At 43.1% G+C, this 20,658-nt stretch overlaps 1 protein-coding gene across 1 annotated transcript; it reads right to left on the bottom strand.

Annotated features, from left to right (window-relative positions):
* Positions 1-800: 800 nt before the first annotated feature.
* Positions 801-9,755, bottom strand: LOC308286354 (keratin, type II cytoskeletal 8-like; the record flags this gene model as incomplete). Its single annotated transcript, XM_080727350.1, has 10 exons — positions 801-1,080; positions 1,192-1,333; positions 2,356-2,396; positions 2,504-2,724; positions 2,826-2,951; positions 4,810-4,974; positions 5,547-5,642; positions 5,995-6,055; positions 6,660-6,868; positions 9,276-9,755. The coding sequence occupies 10 exons, from the start codon at positions 9,753-9,755 to the stop codon at positions 801-803; spliced, it is 1,821 nt and encodes a 606-aa protein (XP_080583476.1).
* Between the last annotated feature and the right edge of the window lie 10,903 nt (positions 9,756-20,658).

The raw sequence follows: 20,658 nt of genomic DNA, 5'->3' as shown, positions 1-20,658 counted from the left end.
TCTCCTGGTACAGCAGGTTCAGCATAACAATGGTTTAATTTCACCCACGTGAATCCCATGGAAGCCCATTAAACAGCAGTAGTGTCATAGCAGTGTCAGTGTTTGCAGAAGATACAACATCAGCAGTGCTTTGCATGGTTCTAAAGGCAGCAAGGAGAGCAAACAGCAGAGGAAAGAATGTACAACATTGACACCTGCTGGACTTTGGAGTGTCAGTGCACGGAACAGTGCCATAGTAAAAGACCCACTGGCAGTGCATGTTTGACAGTGAATAACGTCTGTAACTATGCAGGTCTTCAGAAAACTAAAGTAGGCCTACAACTCATGCCGTAAAAACACGTTGTCGGGTGGAAACCTCGTATCTCCAAGTTTCAAATGTGTGCGTTCTTTCGCAAAATAAAGCCCTGCTTCATCATACAAGGTGCAAGGCGTTGTGTGCTTGTAGATCGGCTGTTTTCACTAGTTTAAATCATTTTTAAAATGATAAATGCAAAACGAACGGTTTTGGACATACAGTACAAGGTTTTCACCCGACAACGACGATATTACGATGGCTTTGCTGCAAGAAAAAGACAACTTTTACTCAAAACTGAACCTGGGTATCTGGCACATTCTATGGATCAGATCCATTCTTTGGTATAGCCAGGGTGGCACTCATGGTATTTTCAACCTGGGTCAAATGACGAGCATGGAATAGGTAACGTGTGTCGTTTTTAATCTAGTTCCTGATGCTATAAATCAGATCGGCAAACCAAAACTCATCAACAAGACCGGTTCGTTCAGCTAACAGCCGCCAAGCTTCACTCCTCCGCCACAGCCTTCTCCTCCTTCTCCTCCTCTGCCTCCTCTTCTTCTGCTGCTTCCTCCTCTGCCTCCACCTGCTCTTGCTCCTCCTTAACTTGCTCCTTAACCTTCTCCTCCTTAACCTGCTCTACAACCTGCTCTACAATAACGGCTGGTTTCTCCTCCATTACTGCTGCCTGCTGGACCTCCTCCACCGCCTTCTCCACCGCCTTCTCCACCGTCTTGACGACGACTGTTTCGGTCTTGGTTACTGTGGTGCTGCTGCTGCTGCTGCTGCTGCTGTTGGCGACGTTCTTGCTGGGGACGCTGCTGACCATGCTGCTGGCCTTGTTGCTGACCATGCTGCTGGCCTTGTTGCTGACCATGCTGCTGGCCTTGTTGCTGGACAGGCTGCTGGCCGTGTTGCTCCTCAACGCTCCCTCCAGGCCACCGAAAGAAGTGCTGCTGGCCTTGACTCCACCGTAGGAGGCGCTGAGGTTGTAGGAGGGTGTGCGAGTCGTTTCCAGGCCGTAGGCGTTGTAGTTCATTGCTGTATGTTAAAGTAGACCGAACAAGAATTGAAAGGTGAATGGTGATGCATGCACACTACGGGGTGTCAAGTTAGGAAATAGGATAGGATTCAGGTTTTAGTGAAGTTGCACTTTAAAGGAGTAGTTCACCCCCAAAATGACTTTTTTTCTATTGATTACGCATGCCATGGAGACTTGACTTCAATAATATTTTTTTGTATTTGTCGCATACCTAAGACTGAAAAAAATGTGATTATATAGTAAATGTACCCCCACTGATTCCGGATTGGGACCCGGATGCATGGCCCTGGATGAGGACCCAAATGAATGGCAGTGGATGGGGAAACCGTCGGGGCACTTTTTTTATTTTTATTGTCTTAGGAATGTGACAAAAACCAAAAAATATTATCCATGGCGTGAGTAATCAATAGAAAAAAGGTCATTTTGGGGGTAAACCACTCCTTTAAAGTATATTTTTGTATTATTCTGAATATGCCGTAAGGGTGCCTGTGGGGTCAAAACAGCGGTTTTGTTTGTCTCAGGACGTTGTGTAAACACAATCCAAAAAAAATAAAATACTAACTTTGAAGCTAAAGAAATAACCACACTAGAATAAAGACTATCTACTCTGTTAGTTATGAGAGGGTCCGCGAAATCTAGCAACAGGGGCAGCCAAAATCTAGCAACAGGGGCAGCTATGAAATAAATCGACTAAAGCAGGTATGAAGGGGTATGATAAAAGGCAGATTTAACCCTATGTGTTTTGGTCTGAACAACTCCTTTAACCATAGCAAGTGTTCTGACAGGTTTTATCACAGTGTGGTTTGGTATTAACCATAGCAAGTGTTCTGACAGGTTTTATCACAGTGTGGTTTGGTATTAACCATAGCAAGTGTTCTGACAGGTTGTATCACAGTGTGGTTTGGTAACCAGAGAATGCCAGAAACTAGAATGATGAACATATAACAGAGCCTGTTATATGACAAAGGAACACATACTAGTTAAAACACTAAAGCATGCTGAAGAAGTACCATGAACTTACAGGTCTGTTTGGACACACTGGTCTTGATTCCTGTTGCCAACCTATAAGGAAACGAGAGAGAGATGGGAGGAAAAGCAAAAGTGTGAAATAAGAATTGCTATTATTGCTCATATAGCATTGCAGGCTCCAAATCACAATAACGTCCCACCTGTCCTCCTCTCCCTCAAGCAGTTTCCTGTAGGTGGCGATCTCAATGTCCAGTGCCAGCTTGACGTTCATCAGCTCCTGGTACTGACGGACTTGCAGGGCCATGTCCTGCTTAGCTCTCTGCAGAGCCGCCTCCAGATCTCCGATGCGGAGTTTGGCATCCTTCACTGCCAGTTCGCCGCGCTCCTCAGCCTCTGCAATCTGGGCTTCCAAGTTGTTTCGCTAAAGAATTAAGGAAGAGAAAGAGAGAAGGTCATTAGGCACACTGATTGCTGCTACGGTACATGTTGCAGAGGGACAAAACTCTCCTGAATGCTCCTCACCTGTGACTTTACGACGTCGATTTCGGACTGAAGTCTCAAGATCCTGCGGTTCATGTCAGCGATCTCAGCCTTTGTGGATTTCAGGTCATCCCCGTATTTGCCTGCCGACTGCTGCATTTCCATATACTGTGACATACAGGAGAAACATCATAGAAGATCACTTTATTGTAATTAAATGTTATTTATGCCTATCCTATAAAGCAGGGGTCTTCAACGTTTTCAGATCAAGGACCCCTGAGAGAGAGAGATAGAGAGAGAGAGAGAGAGAGAGATGAAGCAGGGACCCCCCACAACCTGTTCATAGATTCCATATAGTTTCATTGTTTGACAGCACAATCATCATTGTATTTTGATTCATGACAATTTGTGTTTTCAGATATTTAACCACTTGAACCGAAAGCTCTCTCCCGAAAATAGACGATCTACAAGCTTTTTTCCCCCTATACACCAACGCTCTTTGCCGAAAATAGCCAATCTACAAGCTCACAACGTCTCGCACTGCGAGGCGTTGTGAGCTTGTAGATCGGAGCTTGTAGATCTGAGTAGATCTGAGTAGATCTGAGCTTGTAGACCTGTTGGAGCAGTGTCCAAAAAATTGTTTGAAAAAATGGGGCTGATGGTGGCGCTATATGGGACAGATTCATGTTGACGGCTGTCTTGGCGCCGCCGAGGCGGACGCATGGGTACCGGCCCCGGCTCTGCCGGTCGCTCCTAGCCCGAGTTATGGCATTTTATGTGCGCTGCAGTGGCGGGGGTCCTCCACTAGGGGGTGCGACCACTTTTGCATCCATTCTGGAGCACAAGGAGTCGGTGGTCCCCGGGAATTCCCCGTGAACAGCCCCGTTTGGGTGGTCATTTGGTCATTTTTGCACTTTTTGGCGGCAGCCAAGGAGGTCCCTGGAGGGGTTGTGGATTGGCAGGCAAGGAGTGTGTGTGCAAAGTTTGGCATGGATTGGGGCAACGGTGGCGGATATATGAGTTGGGGAAAAGTGTGACGTGACGGAAAGACTGACAGACTGACAGACAGCCGGTAGAGGTTTTGGTAGTAACTGCGACCTGACGGTCACAATTACATCAGAGAGGCTTATCAGAGGGTCAGCTGCGATACAGCACCCCCTGAGCATGGGTGGGGCTCAGTCAGAATTTGACAGACCAGATGCAGTACTAGTTATACTCCAGTCCCTAGTTGACAGTTGGAATGATAACAGGGATCAAATCAGCAACCTTTGAGTCACCGGTGGGCCTCTCAGTCTACAACCCGATACACTGACATCACTGAAATGCGACATGCTTGTATGGTCTTGTAATGTTTTGGCTGAGCTCCATGTCATCATCATGTTCATGTGTTCCTCTTTTCCTGTTTGAAAGTAGAGTGAACCTGTAGACATGTGCCCCTGGTGACCTGGGTCTGAGTTTGATATGTTTTTCACTTTCTTAATTTTTTCTCAGATTGTTTTGGGAAAGCATGTAGAACAGGGTTGTCAAACTCATTTCGGAGTGCGGGCCGCATTTGATGAAGGTTGACTTGGTGATAGCCGCGTCCAATTGCGGACACACATGCATGTTCGGGTACGGTTTCTTACAGAGCTGTAATTGGCTTTGTCTCAGTCACTGCTATAGTATAACTACAATATATGACATTTTGCAAATGGCTACACAACCTTTTTTATGCAGGACTGAGTACTACCAACAATCAAACTCAGTCTTTTTATTGAAGTGATGAACAATAATAATTCAGAGAATATCACAAGTAATACTTCAAAAATATATACATCATTTTTCAAACCTAGCCAAATGGAAAATTTACCCCAGTTTGTTTTTTTATAGATGTCTAATAGGCCTATGATCACCTGTGAATGCAGTTTAGATATTGTAGAAGCACCCGATGCCAACAATGTTTTTTTGTGTTCATAAAAAGAGCGATACATATACACTTTCATTACTAACACTGGACACAAAGATTGATCACCGATCATCACCTCACCTTAGTCTGGTACCACGTCTCAGCCTCGGCTCTGCTGCGGTTGGCCACCTCCTCATACTGAGCCCGCACTTCAGCCACGATGGCATCCATGTCCAGGTTCCGGCTGTTGTCCATCTCCACCACCACTGATGTGTCCTTGATCTGGCTCTGCAGCTCGTGAATCTCCTACAACACATAGTTAAAATACTATAAAAAAAACATAGCCTACATCAGGGGTCTTCAACCTTTTCATAGATTCCATATAGTTTCATTGTTTGACAGCACAATCATCAGTGTATTTTGGATTCATGTCAATTTGTGTTTTCATAAATGTAACCACTTGAGCCGTCATTACCTAATAAACTTGACCTTTTACTCTGTACTTAGTGTGCTCTTTTCCCCCTCTACACCAAACTTCTTTGCCGAAAATAGCCGATGTACAAGCTCAGGGGTCTACAAGGGTCAGGGTCAGCTCACAACGCCTCTCGCTGCGAGGCGTTGTGAGCTTGTAGATCTGCTATTTTTGGCTATAGTTCTCAGAATATGGACACTAGGGTACAAGTTGTTGACCTAAAAAGGATTGGAAGATTTGGAGGACCCCCTGTAGTAACTCTGAGGATCCCCTATAAGGGTCCCGGACCCCCTGTTGAAGACCCTTGGCCCTACATTGAAGAAAAGTATTTGACGCACACAAATAAAAACTGTGACCATTTTCATTTCACCCTTCATGAAATGGAAATATAAACAGGGTTCTTTACCGTTTCGTAGACCTGCCTCAGGAACTCAATCTCATCAGAAAGGCTGTCCAGTTTGGCCTCCAGTTCCACTTTGATCATGTAGGCTGCATCTGTGTCCTGAGTGGGAGAAGGAAAAAAAAGAAGAAGAATATGCATTCCTTGTCAGCACTGCAGCATGGAGCTAGAATTAAGGAATGTGTGCCTTTGCTTTGCTAAAAGGCCCAATCTTGGATTGATATGAACATAATTATGAATGAGGGTTAACTTTTAATACATTCTTAAAGAGTAAAGAAGTGTATCTGAATCTTGTCTATAGTGTTAAATGTCCGAGATCTTTATCAATACAAACTGCTACTTTGAGTTTTTGTTAGTGGTGCCTCCCATTTGTTTACATTTGGATCACTGATTGGGCCTTTAAAGCTTAATTATAGTTTTGGGTGCATGATTTGTGGTTGCAAACTGAACAGACCTTCTTTACGAGGACAAAGTTGTTCTCACACTCGTTGCGTTTGTTGATCTCATCTTCATACCTGGGAAAGATGACAGAATATAATGAAGCAATATTTCATTCATGTCTTTTCCGAAGGTCTCAGTAGAAATAAATCAGATACTTTGGCAGGCAATAGCTATAGTTAAAGCTAATAGATCAGCTATAGCTAACAACAAGAAACATACATCTACTTAAACTAAGGGTCTTCAACGGGGGGTCTGGGACCCCTAGGGGGTCCTCAGAGTTACTACAGGGGGTCCTCCAAATCTTCCAATCCTTTTTGTTTAACAACTTGAACCCTAGTGTCCATATTCTGAGAACTGTAGCCAAAAATATCAGATCTACAAGCTTAGAGATCGACTATTTTTGGCAAAGAGGTTTGGTGTAGAGGGGAAAAAGAGCAGACTAAGTACAGAGTAAAAGGTCAAGTTTATTAGGTAATGACGGCTCAGGTGGTTAAATATCTGAAAACACAAATTGACATGAATCCAAAATACACTGATAATTGTGCTGTCAAACGATGAAACTATATGGAGTCTATGAAAAAGTTGTGGGGGTCCCTGCTTCATCTCTCTCTCAACTAAGGGGTCCTTGGCCTGAAAACGTCGAAGACCCCCGACTTAAACCCTTAACCTGCAACTCACTTGTTTTTGAAGTCCTCGACCAGCCCCTTCACGTTATACAGATCTGACTCCAGTCTGTGCTTCTCATTGCCGAGGCTGTCGAGCTGCTTGCGCAGGTTGGCGATGTAGGCTTCGAACATGGCATCGATGTTGGAGCGGGAGGTGGTCTGTTCCTGCAGGAGCTTATATTTGGTCTCCAGCATTTTGTTCTGCTGCTCCAGGAAACGTACCTGGAAAGACAAGACAGACAATTGAATGAATCACAGTGAATGTCCTAAAAACATGTGAAAACAGATTAAGATAAATTACGATAAAATCCAGATGGTTGACCCTCTCACGGTTTGAAGATTTAACACCAGGTTTATTTGTGTAGAACCTTATTTATCCCCAGGACATGTTATGTTGGAAATGTTGAAGTGAAAAATCAATAGTGGGTACAAATAGTACTGTACGTTATTTTAAGTAAGAAGTAAAGCAAAAGATATTCTATTTTTCTATGAAGCCCAAAATTCTGTAAAATACATAAATGAATGTTTGGAAGCACATGTGCTATGTGTTTGGGTGAACTGAAGGATGGACCAGACCAGATAGGACAGTGAATGGAATGTATTATAACCATGACAAGCCTTACATTCTCTCTCAGTAAAATTATAAACATATGTGGCGCGTTGCAGGAGGAATGTACAGCATCAAAGTATGTACTGTATCGCAGACAAAGATGGGCGTGTGTCGAACTGTGCAGATCTGGCAGAATGAATGGGTTTATTGTCTGTATTTATTCTTCTTTCTTTCTCTTTTTATAGTGCAAAGAGAATGCATGGGTATCAACTAAAAGACAATTATGGCAAAGAATGGAGTTATTTCGAATCCAACTCTCTCCAAATGTCAGGGTAATTAAAACCTAGCTCAATTCCATCCAATAATTACTGCGCTTCAACACAGAGTGGCACTGTTTCACAGTATCGGTACAATTCTTGTCTTTTACAACTCGGTACATTTTGTCCAGAGACCCTGGGTGGGGTAGTGCTTCCACTCGGCAAACAATGATTTTGTGTTTGCAAGTGTGTGCTAGTGTGGATAAAGTGTGTGTGTGTGTGTGTGTGTGTGTGTGTGTGTGTGTGTGTGTGTGTGTGTGTGTGTGTGTGTGTGTGTGTGTGTGTGTGTGTGTGTGTGTGTGTGTGTGTGTGTGTGTGTGTGTGTGTGTGTGTGTGTGTGTGTGTGTGTGTGTGTGTGTGTGGGCAGGTGGGTGTGCCTGTAATAAAGTCGTGCCCTGAGTCTGCTTTACTATCTTCAGTTTCAGCAAGATAATAAGGCAAAGGTAATTGACTTATGGTTTAACCTGTCAATGAGAGATCAATAAAGTATTCGTAAAATGGAAAGTGCTACCCCTTGTCTTGGGATTGATCTGGAAGCTCTGACATTGATCTCGACTCATATCTCTGTTTGATTATGGATGGGTGCACAGTGACAACAATGTATCCATTCATCTATCTATACCATGACATGCCTTTGAAAGGCAGACTAGAACATGGCATCATAGGCTTCTACAAATCACGGTACTGTATATGACAATATACAGATCACCAAGCCAGTCCTGTATAGAGGTATAAATGTACAGTATAAGATATGCTGATTTAACAGCTTGTCTTACTTGTTGTAAACCCTGTCACCCCTGCCACTCCCACTCCTTTATAGTTCTGCAGGAAACTCTTGATGCTTAGCTTAACTCTGAGAGAGTAAAAATAGATCAAAACACTCTGCGCACCTACTGCAGCTCTAACCTCGAGGAATGAAATAGCACATCTGCCAAACTGTTTACTTTCATAACCTCTGGATATTGTTATCTTATTGCAGGATATAGTGTACGTTAGAAGACACACACCCACCAAGCAAAAACTAAAATCCTTAAATCTGTATGAAGTATGAACCCCCTGGAAGTTAACTATCACATAGAGTAGGCTACATGTATGAATTATTGTAATCCATGGTTCTTAACAGACAGTATCATCTGCAAAGACTGCCATGGCTTACATAGAGAAGCAAAACTTGTTTGTTTTGGTTTGTATCCGGCTTGTACCAGAAATATTTCAAAGATGCTGGATATCAACTATCCATTACCTTGGGCTATTGAGTTTGAATTACATGTAGTTCAGCCAAGATTCTGAGATACTGAAGTTTGTTCCTATACTGTTTGTCCCTTCATAACTTGTCGTTACTCTGTAGTTATCAAACCTTTTTGCTTGCAGTACGCCCTTATATTGATATCTGAAGCTGAGTACCCCCTTCCCCTGACTACATCATTTTGCTTATCAAAAGCTCATCAAAAGTCCATTTCCAATGCCAATATGTGAAAAATAAAACAGCATAATGGCAAATAAACATTGCTTTCTATTCAATAACAGTTGCGCTAGTCAAGTTATTGATGTAATTTGGTTTTGCAATTTACAGATTAGCAGGTTCACACAAAGACTGTAATTCTTTTGTCATTACCTATAACAGTAAATACATATTCCCATTTTCTCCTGTATCCCCTGCAGTACCCTCGTGTACCCCTAGGGGTACACGTACCCCCATTGAGAAACACTGATGGAACCAACTAAGCCAACACTGGAACCCCAGATGCATTAACCCACTGACCTTGTCAATGAAGGTGGCAAAGCGGTTGTTGAGGGTCTTGATCTGATCTTTCTCGTGGGTGCGGACCGTCTGGATGTTGGGGTCGATCTCCAGGTTCAGGGGGGCCAGGAGGCTCTTGTTCACTGTCACGGCGGTGATGGGGGCCACCATCCCGTTGGCCATGCCACCTGCCATGCCCATGCCCATGTACCCAAACTCTACGCCTCTTTGGCCGGAGCCCCCGGCCGCGTAGCCCCCGGCCACCTTGAACCCCCCGACTCCCATGCCTGCGCTGCTCGCCCCCAGACCCCCGTAGGAGCTGCGGACCGCGTAGCTGCTCTGCCTGCCACTGCCAACGCTGCGGCCGCCATAGCCGCTGCCGGAGTAGGAGCGGCTACTGAAGCCGTGGGACGGGCCCATGCCCATGCCCATGCCCATGCCACCGGTGGAGCTGGACATAGTGGAGTATGTGGTGGTCTTCACAGCGGCTCTGGTAGACATGGTTTGCAGACGGTTCCTACAGCACTGAGGTTGGTGTTTAGTGGAAGCTGGGAGACGCTGCAGAGCAGATAGACCCACCCTGGTCCCTGGGTTCCCTTTTATCAGAGCAGGGGAGGTACTGAGGCACGACGCGATTGGCCAGTTGTGCTTAGCAGGAGCGTGGGAGGGGGGGAGGAGGGGAGGAGGGAGGGGAGGAGAAAGATGGGGTAATGGTCCAGGAAAGAAAAGAAGGGGGGAAAAAAAGTAGAATCGTGTTACACATTTACAGCACATGGAGTACACTGCACTATTCTTACATAACGCGCGGATTGCCAGAACTCTGGGAAGCTAGAGTGGAAACTCAAGTTGGATTTGCTCGAGTTCTGCCTCCAGAAAACTTTTGAGCTGTGCTTGCTGATTGTGAACTACTGTATAAGCTTGTGTATAACGTTTTTAACAGATTATATGATAGCTGTAATCTGTACTCTGATGTTGTATACATTAAACTGTGTTCACATTTAGCACAAAAAAGGAGCCACACTTTGCTAAAGTTAAAGCCAAGGTGTTTGGTTGATACAGTATAAGCTATACAAACATATGCAAACGTGCACACTGCACATGTACAGTATATTTACATACTGTAGTGTGCATGCATATGGATTACAGAGACAGGCAAAAAAACACATTGACATGCATACATGCGTTGGCTACTGTACATACAGTATATTATATACAGCAATAAAAACTTTAATAATGAAGAGACAGCTTTAAAGGTCTCCTCTTTCCATTTACAGCAGTTCTCAGACTCTTGTCATATTGCACAGAAGCCCAAGTGTGCACGGTGTGATATGCTTTATGTCTCTGTTGACATTGCCTGCATGTCTCATAATTGTGGGAGAACCTGCTTAGCCCATGTATCCTCTATCTACCGCTCGAGTCTCACTAACGCAGAGTTAAGTTATACGATTCTTTTTAAGGCTTTATCAAACATTTCCGTCTACCCAAGTCTTTTATGGTCACATGTATTACCTGCAACATAGACTAACGTGCAGTACATGACATAGGATGGTACATTAATCACGCTATGAGCAGTGAGCACACGCGCGCACACAATGCTTTTTCAGAAGATATATACATTGTCTGCTCATTAACATTCCGCTCTTATCCGCCAAGTAAAGAGCAAACAGAGCCTGTCTTTTTCTTTTCAGCTCGACATAATTCTCGTCCCCATCTTGGTTCTGCGGTTAATCCCCACCCTCTCTCTTCTCCACCTGTGGCATATCTGTGTGACAATAGACCCAGTGTACGGTTGGTGACAAAGCACAATTCACAATGAGTACCATAACCATAACTCTTACCTATAACTATGTGGTTCACCATTGTATTGTTTTTATGGTTGGTGTGAACTCCACTTGACTTTTCTCTCGATTTTTAAAACTATATTTTATCATTGTCATGCTCAGTGTGAATGCTGTTTACACCAGGCACGTGCACACATAGACATCAAAGGGGGCTTGAGCCCCTGCCCTTTTATCCTCTGTAAAAAGTGCCCTCTCCAGACCATGAATGCTGTTTTTACTGTGGTGAAAGAAATGCAAATGCCCTCTTTCCATGCCATACCTGAAGGCAGCATTCAAAAGTTAGTTCAGTGTTTGTATCACCAAGTACCGAAAATACTCAAAATAGCCAACCTCCAAGGTCTGCTATTTTCGATATTTTCACCAAAAAGGCCCTTTTCGAAGTTCGTCCCTGCACGTCTCTGCACGTCCCTGGTTTACACTGGTCACTATAACTATAACGATAACTATTTTAATAGTTTGGTGTGAACTCTGCCACCCACTTTGACTTCAGTGTGAATGGCCCTAAATCAGATGAACTTTAAAATGTGCAGTCAAACACAGTTTTCTATTGTAAGAAACCTACCTCAGATGAACGGAATCATGCAGATTATTCCTAACAATTGGCAGCTTGTTTTCCAGATGTGTTAATCAGCTGCATTAAAAAGCTATCAATGTCTTTGAGTGCACCGCAACAATGCTCATATGCACATTGTCATGCAGTACAGAGCTTTTCCTCCTAGTTTTCGCACAGGGAGATACATTGTCTCTTTGGTACGTCGTTCGGCTGCATTGCTTTGTTTGTTCATGCGTTGCCATGGTTGCAAGCCTAACAGCCTACACACTTCCCCTTGGAAAAGCTTATCGTGCCATGACAGTTGTGTTTAAAAATAAACATCAAATAGTAGGAAACTGAATTCATCTATCATGCTCTGGGTATCTTTTTATGAAGTCATTGACAATTGTTGCCTAATTCATTGCAGAATAAGCCCTTGGTCCCCTCTTGTCACTAAACCTTTACAGCACCCTTTTTGTGTAGCACTCAGGGGCGTCACAGGGCGGGGGGGAAGTGGGACTGAGTTACTGGGGCCGAAGGTGGAGGGGCCTTAATTATTTTATGCTTTAACTATTGAAAAATAGCAGATATACAAGCTCACAGCGCTGCGAGCGTGTAGATCTGCTATTTTTTGAAAAGTCGTGAAATGAATGCAAATCTTTGAATATTATATGTGTTTTTTAAGCGAACATTTGTAACTAAAATTTTGCTTCTGGGGGTTCCCTGCCTGGAACTAAATATTTTGAGATGGGGGCCCGTGGCCAAATACATTTTTTACATTTTGGGGGTCCTTGACATGAAAAGGTTTGAGCACCACTGACATAGAAACATAGGTTTTTCAAAAAACCTTAGAAGGATTTGACATATTCAAAGTGGCAGACCAAAGACCAGATGGAAGGATTATATCTCCAAACTGGCCTGGGAACGCCTCCGTATACTCCCAGAGGGAGTGGAGGAAGTTGCTCAGGATAAGGAAATCTGGAAGTCTCAGTTGGAACTGTTACCCCCGCGACCTGATTCCGGATAAGCGGTTGAAGATGGATGGATGGATGGATGGCACAAATGTTCATGATTTAAAAGATCAAATCTACAAGCTCGCATGCCGGCACTCGGTGCCACGCTGTGAGCTTGTAGATCTGCTATTTTTCAATCCTTGTACCCAGGGCCCAGAATTTGGTGCGACGCCCCTGTGTACCACTTTATGGTGGCACTGAAAAATAGTCCACACCCTAGTACCAAGCCAATCAGAAACGCTCAACCTACTAGGTGTCGTTCTGGGCTGGAAACTGAATATGAAAAAGCTCAGGGGAAAGTAACATGGAAAGTGGTTGTAAAGAGCATGAACTAATCTGGAATCGTGCATGTGTTGCTTGGCTGACGCAAACAGTGATGTTTTCAGTCCACAATGGGAGTGTTGTGCTTGGTTCCAGGCAGCCATATATGGACTGATGGAACTGACCAATGGCTTATTGACTTGAACCACAACCCCCTGGACTAATGCTACTGTACTTAATACTGTATATATACATTAATTACAGGTGTACATTACCCCAGTTATCCCTTTGATGGCTGAATTGTATAGATACAGTATGATGTACAGGGATGTGCATAGAATGTTACAGAGGCAGGGGCTGAAATTTCTAAAAGGGCCTTTTGGTGAAAATATTGAAAATATCCGACCGCCAAGCTCACAAGCTCACAACGCGTCGCAGCACGACGCGTTGTGAGCTTGGAGGTCGGCTATTTACGGTACTTGATACCACACTAAACTAAGCATAATCAAGATGTAATGGCATGGATTTCTACTCAGAGAGGGCAATTCTTTCAACATAAGACACTGCATTCAAGTTCAGGAGTGTTTGGACAAGGCAATTCTCTTGAATGCTGTCTTCAAGTATGGCATGGAAAGAGGACATTCTTTCTATAGTAAAAAGTGCTTTCATGGTCTGGAGAAGGCACTTTTTACAGTCGAGTAAAAGGGCAACGGGGCTCAAGCCCCCTTTGATGTATATGTGTGCACGTGCCTGATGATGTACAATTTCAGATTTTTATTTATTTTCCAGATATAAGATCTGCGCTTTGGTCGCTTTGGTCTGAGGGGTGTGAGCGGGGAAAATTAAAGACCCTCTTGACCTGACGATTCTTGAGAGGGCAGTGATGTTTTGCCTTGTGTGAGGCTGCTATACGTGACACATAAAGATAGGAATGTGCTGAGACGGACACGTACATGCTATGAGTGAGAGAGAGAAGGGGCAGAAAGGGGGTCGACTGGGGTGGGTGGGGTGGGTGGGGTGATGTGGGGGGCGTATCTAGGAGACAATAATTAGTGAAGACAAGAAACAGGCCCGTTCCACAAGGACCGACGGGTTTATACTGTGAGATGTCCGTTTGGAATTGGGTGGTGTCCAGGAAGCAGCAATAGTGCAGGAAATCCCAGGGGCAATTCTAGCGTATATGGAAGCATGTGATGATGGATATCGCCCACAATGCATACCTTCTAAGAATAATAATTAAAATATCTCTGCTGTCGGGCTAAAACCTCCTAACTTCAAAATGTTAATTTTCGTGAAAATGAGCTCAAGTGGAGTTGAGGTTTTGACCGAAGGACTTTTTACTACTTGTCATTGGTTCAATATTATTTTAACCAACACACAGACGTAAAGGGTGTTCAATAGCACATATTTATGAAAAAAAAGAGAGGGCCAATCGGGTGGAGTTAGCTGGTTTGGCAGAAAGTGTGGAGTTAGGAGGTTTTGTCCCAAGCACTTTTTACTACTTTCCATTGGTTCAGTATAGAGGGTAGCTATGCGTGTGACATCATCATACTCGGAAGTTATGCAGGAACGCCTACTGAGTCGCAAAAACCTACTTTCTGGCCTTGACAGGCAGCCCATACATCCAAACAGAAATGTGATCTGATTTGTATTAATCGACATTAAACAACGTTAAACTCATTTTGCCACTCACTTTGCCACTCGATTTGCCATTCGCTTTATGCATGCACATACCCTTTATTATTTTAACCAACACTCAGATGTAAAGGTTGTTCAATAGCCCTGAAAAATCAAAAACCTAAAAAATTAAGTTAAGAGGTTTTGGCCAGACAGTGCCGATATGCTTTATTGACACAATACTATTCAGGAAAAGTGAGACAGTGCTTTAATTGGTAATAAATTAAAGATGCATTAATATCTGTAGTACGTAAGAATAAAAGAAGAACTGAAAGAGGTGAAGGACTCACACACCACAAACAATTAAAGAACCCTTTAATTCATTCATTCATAAAGAAGACTTCTTTAGACAGACTTAGGGTGCGTTCGGAAATGCGCACCGGGTGTGTGCTCAGTGTAGTGAGGGCAGTGGGCGGTGACGCTGTCAGTGCATTCAGTGTGGCTTATTTACGAACGACCAGTTTAGAGGCAGCTGTGCGCTTTTCAGTCGGAAAACTTTCTGAAAAACAGCAGTTGCTAACGTAACGTTGCTATTGATAGGTAATTTAATTCATAACATTGGCCAACCTGCTGTTAGTTTACACGTTGGTGCGTGTGTAACAATAAAGCCCAAAGGACTAATAAAGCAGCAAATGCCATTGTTCACAGCTGAGAAGCGCTCGAGACATGGCCATGAAAACCAACCAATAAACCAATCAAAACACTGCACTGACGGCGGGATGGGTATCGTCTGCGATACTTTTAATGGTATCGATTGCATGACGTCGATACTATCGGGTATCGGTTCACTTAAAAACAAACGATACCTTGTTTCGATACTCTGGAACGCACCCCTGGCCGGTCGCATCTGTAACAGTTGGGCTACTGAGGCTACACTCGTTACTGTGGAAAATAGCCGACAATAGCCTATAATGTTTATTATTATGATGATTATCCAACGTCTATACGCTCCGCTCCGCCACACTGTGTGATCATCATCATCACCTCTGCGGTAAGTTAAACTTAAATAAAAAGTATCGAAAAGGGTATCGTATCGATTCCCAGGTATCGAAAAAGGTATCGTATCGATTCAAAGGTGAACGATACCCATCCCTAACTGACGCACCACACCGTCAAACCCCATCTTCTGAGTAGGGTCGGTGAGTGCGTGCACTCAACACACCGGTGCGCCGCGCACTGGATTTCCGAACGACAACGCACCAAGTGCACTGAATAAACGAACGACAACATGGCACACCAGTGCGTTGAGTGTGCATTTCCGAACGCACCCTTAATGTCTCTCACAAGAAAATGGTCAGTGCCAAGGCAGTTGTCAGTGCGATGGTCTTGTGACTGACACGTTTGTCCCGTCACGTTGCACTTGAGCATGTAAGGTGTCATGTCATCCTTAAATTCTTCCTTCACCCTTTTGAGAACATGAAAACGTTGTAATAATGCTGGGAGGAAGTCATGGCTGATTTGTATTCACTGCTTGCTGTAATGCTGTTATGCTTACTTATCCATGCACCCCCTTCACACACAGAACCTTAAAAACATGCTCATACTCTCGTACTGAGGTAGTGGCTCTGATGTTAGTCAAACAAACAATGGTTCAGTGTATGAGTCACTATTAACAGGTCAGGGTCAGGGCTGATGGAGAACTTGTAGGCCTATTCTTGTAACAATGGTAACGGTTTTGCTTTGAGACTTATGCCATCTAGTGGCTTGAAGATGGAACTGATTATGTTCAACCCAGTAATCTGCACAGATGTCATCACAGCGTTCTGATCATAAGTGTTTTCTAATACTAGTGGCACCTGTGCTTCCTGATATTTCAGCTAAACAAAATATGTATAGTTATAATTTAGATGTATATGTATAGTTATAATGTGTATAGTTATAATTTAGATGTATAAGTATAGTTATAATATGTGTAACGGAGGTGATCCAAACTTCCCCACCAGGCTTCAAACCCAGGTCTCCTGCTTGAAAGTCCAGTATCTTAACCATTACTCCAAAGGGATATCCCTATGAAATGAGGGCAGATACTAGACTTTTTGACGCTTCAGGCTGGGGCTGCGACTCTCTCCGCCACACATGTATAGTTATAATTTAGATGTATAATTTACAACTTACTTTAAATGGTTGATGTTTTTTTAATATATCTAAGAGAAGTGATTTGAACTTGATGAAACTGGTTTAATCTAAACTAAGCACAAAAAGAAAGGAAACTTGACTTCGGTCCATTATATCTCCCCTTTAATTATGCCAAATGGTATTGTGTTTGATATCATTGTTATCATTGATTTGTGACCTTTACAATGAGGTACAGATTGTAAGGATCTGACATTCGTGGAACACAGCCAAATGTGTTAGTAGCGCCCTTGAAAAAATGTCAAAATGGCCTGGCAGGCCTGCAATACTGTTCTTGGTCCCATCTTAAAGTGTACTGTAAAAGAGGATGGGACCCTGTTCTTTTGGTGTTCACCTTTGTTGCTTGGTTCATTGAGTGATTGCACCCACAGTAATAAGGTAAAGAAAAAACAACACATATTGGCCATTTTTACACTTTGTTAATTTTAAGCTCAGTGTCAGGGAAGCCCAAAACGAACAGTATTTCAAGCCATTTTGGCAAAATCCTGGTCGGTGCTACCCACATCTTTGGCTGTGTAGCTCATGCCTCGAATGCCCGATACTTACAAGCTGTACCTCGTAAAGGTGACGAATCAACGATAAAATGATATGAAACACAATACAAATTGGTATTATTAAAGGGGATATATAATGGACCAAAGTCAAGTTTCCTTTCTTCTTGTGCTTAGTTTATGTATACAAACCATACTTTATATCCATTTACCTTACAAACTAATAGCCTAGTTTTATTCCACGTGGGTAGGGCGGTTCGGTTACAAGTGGCCTTGCACTGTGACAATGACATCAGCACTGTTTCAATGGCCTCTCATGGAATGTCTATGTGCTAAAAATGGACATGACATCCCATAGTGAAAATGTCTCGTATTTGTCACATTTCACTAACCACTGATTACTGGCCTCCGGCCAGCCATATAAATTACAATTAAATTGGGTGGGTGGGTAAGTGAGTGAGTGTGAATTAATTGATCATCATGAGTGAGTAAAAGGCCAGTTGAATTATTAGTCAGTGAATGCAGGGGCGTCACAAGGGGGGGAAAAGTGGGACTGAGTTACTAGGGCCCAAGGTGGAGGAGGGGCCTTAATTGTTTTAAACTTTAGCTATTGAAAAATAGCAGATCTACAAGCTCACAGCGCTGCACCGAGTGCCGCGCAGCGATTTTTGAAAAGTCGTGATACATATCATTTGGGGGGTCCTTCACATGAAAATCTAAATGGGTTAAACCCCCTCCCCTATGAAGAACATTCATGGGGGGGGGGCGCAGTGAACCCTTGTACACTGGGCACAGAATTTGTGGCGACACCCCTGAGTGAATGACTGACTGACTGACTGACTGACTGACTGGTTGAGGAGTTGAACGAGTGGGCATGACAGCCACATGCATGTCTGCATTCCTATCCCTTCATGCATCATTATCTCTGACTCTTCATTTAGTAAGAGAGAGACTGGCTTCCGATTGGCACCAGCATGGAAAATGTCTCCACAGTATTACCCTAATCAATATTACTTTCATTCATTTGACTTCAACGGCACAACTTGACATAAGTGTGGACACAACTGACCACTGAGTATTCAGAATGAAAATGTCTTCCAAGCCCAAGAAATATTTTTTTCTGGGCATAATAACAATAACAATAGAATAGCATAACTGCTAAACCAGATCCAAAAGGGAAACCCAGGTCATGTCAGGCTTTCTCAGATTTCAGATCTGGGCTTGGTGGTCCGTGAAGCCCAGAAACAAATGGAGTAAATACTACTGTAAAGAAAGATCAATCCACATATTATTTGAAGACTACAGTTCCAAAGTTCTAGAAGAGCATACTGGGAGATTATGAAAGATTTGTGCAACATAGGCTTTAAACCCACGTACCCTCCGTTATCTGGCCACGCAGTTGAACATATTATACATACAGTATGCATACAGGGGCGTCACACCAAATTCTGGGCCCTGGGTACAAGGATTCACTGCGGGGCCCCTGTGCTTTAACTATTGAAAAATAGCAGATATACAAGCTCACAGCGCGGCACCGAGTGCCGCGCTGCGAGCTTGTAGATCTGCTATTTTTGAAAAATCATGAAAATCTTTGAATATTTCAAATCCTTCTGAGGTTTTTTGAAAAACCTATGTTTCTATGTCAGTGGAGCTCAAACCTTTTCATGTGAAGGACCCCCAAAATGATATGTATTTGGCCACGGAACCCCATCTCAAAATATTGAGTTCCAGGGACCCCCCCAGAAGCAAAATTATAGTTACAAATGTTCGCTTAACAAATACATATATTCAAAGATTTGCACACATTTTCATTTTCATCAAAAATAGCAGATCTACAAGCTCGCAGTGCGGCACTCGGTGCCGCGCTGTGAGCTTGTATATCTGCTATTTTTCAATAGCTAAAGTATAAAATAATTAAGGCCCCTCCACCACCTTGGGCCCTAGTAACTCAGTCCCACTTTCCTACCCCTTGTGACGCCCCTGTATGCATACACGTCTGGCCTGGCTGTCGGTTGAACAAAAACTGCATTGTAGTCTACTGATGTTCTTCAGAAACATTATTTTAACTCAATCACCAGTTTATTTTTATAATCAGTATTTAAATTCAATAATATCACACACAATTATGAAACCAGGAATGCCAGCCTTGGTCATTTAACACTTCCTGCGCCAAGAACCAACCTCCTCAAACATACAGTTATTTATCGATCAATGTCATTCTGGAATTTGTTACCTTCTCATATTAATCTTACGCAAACCAAATTATCTTTTTTAAGTATGCTTTAAAAACACATATGTTGCAGCTGACCACATGACCAGAATCTTAATTTTACATTGTTGAATTTATATTATGTATTGAAATTATGTTTTTGTTAATTTGTTATTTTTGTATTGAAATTATGTTTTTGTTAATTTGTTATTTTTGTATTTCATTGTAATTATGTAGGCCTATTCATGTTTTTATATTTGTATGTATCCTATATGGACCCCAGGAAGACTAGCTGTCGCTTTGCCTTCAGCTAATGGGGACCCATTCAATAAACAATACACATCTCATCTGTGATGCGACGCGTTGTGAGCTTGGAGGTCGGCTATTTTCGGTGCTTGATACCACAGTGAACCAAGTATAATCAAGTCAATACTGGAAATGTGGCATACAGCATGGATCTTTCAACATAAGATGCTGCATTCAAGTTCAGGAGAGTTTGGACAACACAATTCTCTTGAATGCTGCCTTCAGGTATGGCATGGAAAGAGGGCATTTGCATTTCTTTCACCATAGCAAAAACTGCATTCATGGTCTGGAGAGGGCACTTTTTACAGAGGGATAAAAGGTCAGGGGCTCAAGCCCCGTTTGATGTCTACTGTATGTGTGCACGTGCCTGAGAGGCTCTATACTCAAGACTTTCCCAGATGACTGATATTATTACCCTTATCCCCTGAGGGAGGAAACTCATTTCAGCCACCTGTATCCATGATACTGTTCTTTCAGTCATGACCCACATTTCATCATGACCATAGGTGATTGGACTGAACGCTCTCTCTTCATCACAACAGTGCGGCACGGCGAGCGAGATAGCCTACTTGAACTCTTTCTGAGCCAGTTCTGTAAGAAGCTGCTGGTGATGATTGGCTGACCAATGAAAGGGGAACCGGCTCGTCCATAATGTGCTTTTAAATTGGACTGCACCACATTCTCTCTGCACCATGGGGAGTGAAAAGAATGTTTTATAGTGTGCTTCTATTTTAAACATGTGTATGTTTTAAGTGTTTACATTTGTCTTGTCATTAAAAATAGCTCATCATATTATTTGAGTTTCCACTAGCATACACCTGAAACTGTGTCAGTTTGACCTTAAACCTGAACTGTGTTCATCAACTTGAGATGAGATTATATTGTTGCCACTCTGTACTACCCAGGTGCCTGGTACAGAAAGATAGTACACAGGACCCTTT

This window comes from Nannobrachium achirus (genome assembly GCF_963921795.1).
Source record: "Nannobrachium achirus genome assembly, chromosome: 6".
Classification (NCBI taxonomy): Eukaryota; Metazoa; Chordata; class Actinopteri; order Myctophiformes; family Myctophidae; genus Nannobrachium; species Nannobrachium achirus.
This window is presented reverse-complemented; position numbering and strand designations above follow the sequence as displayed.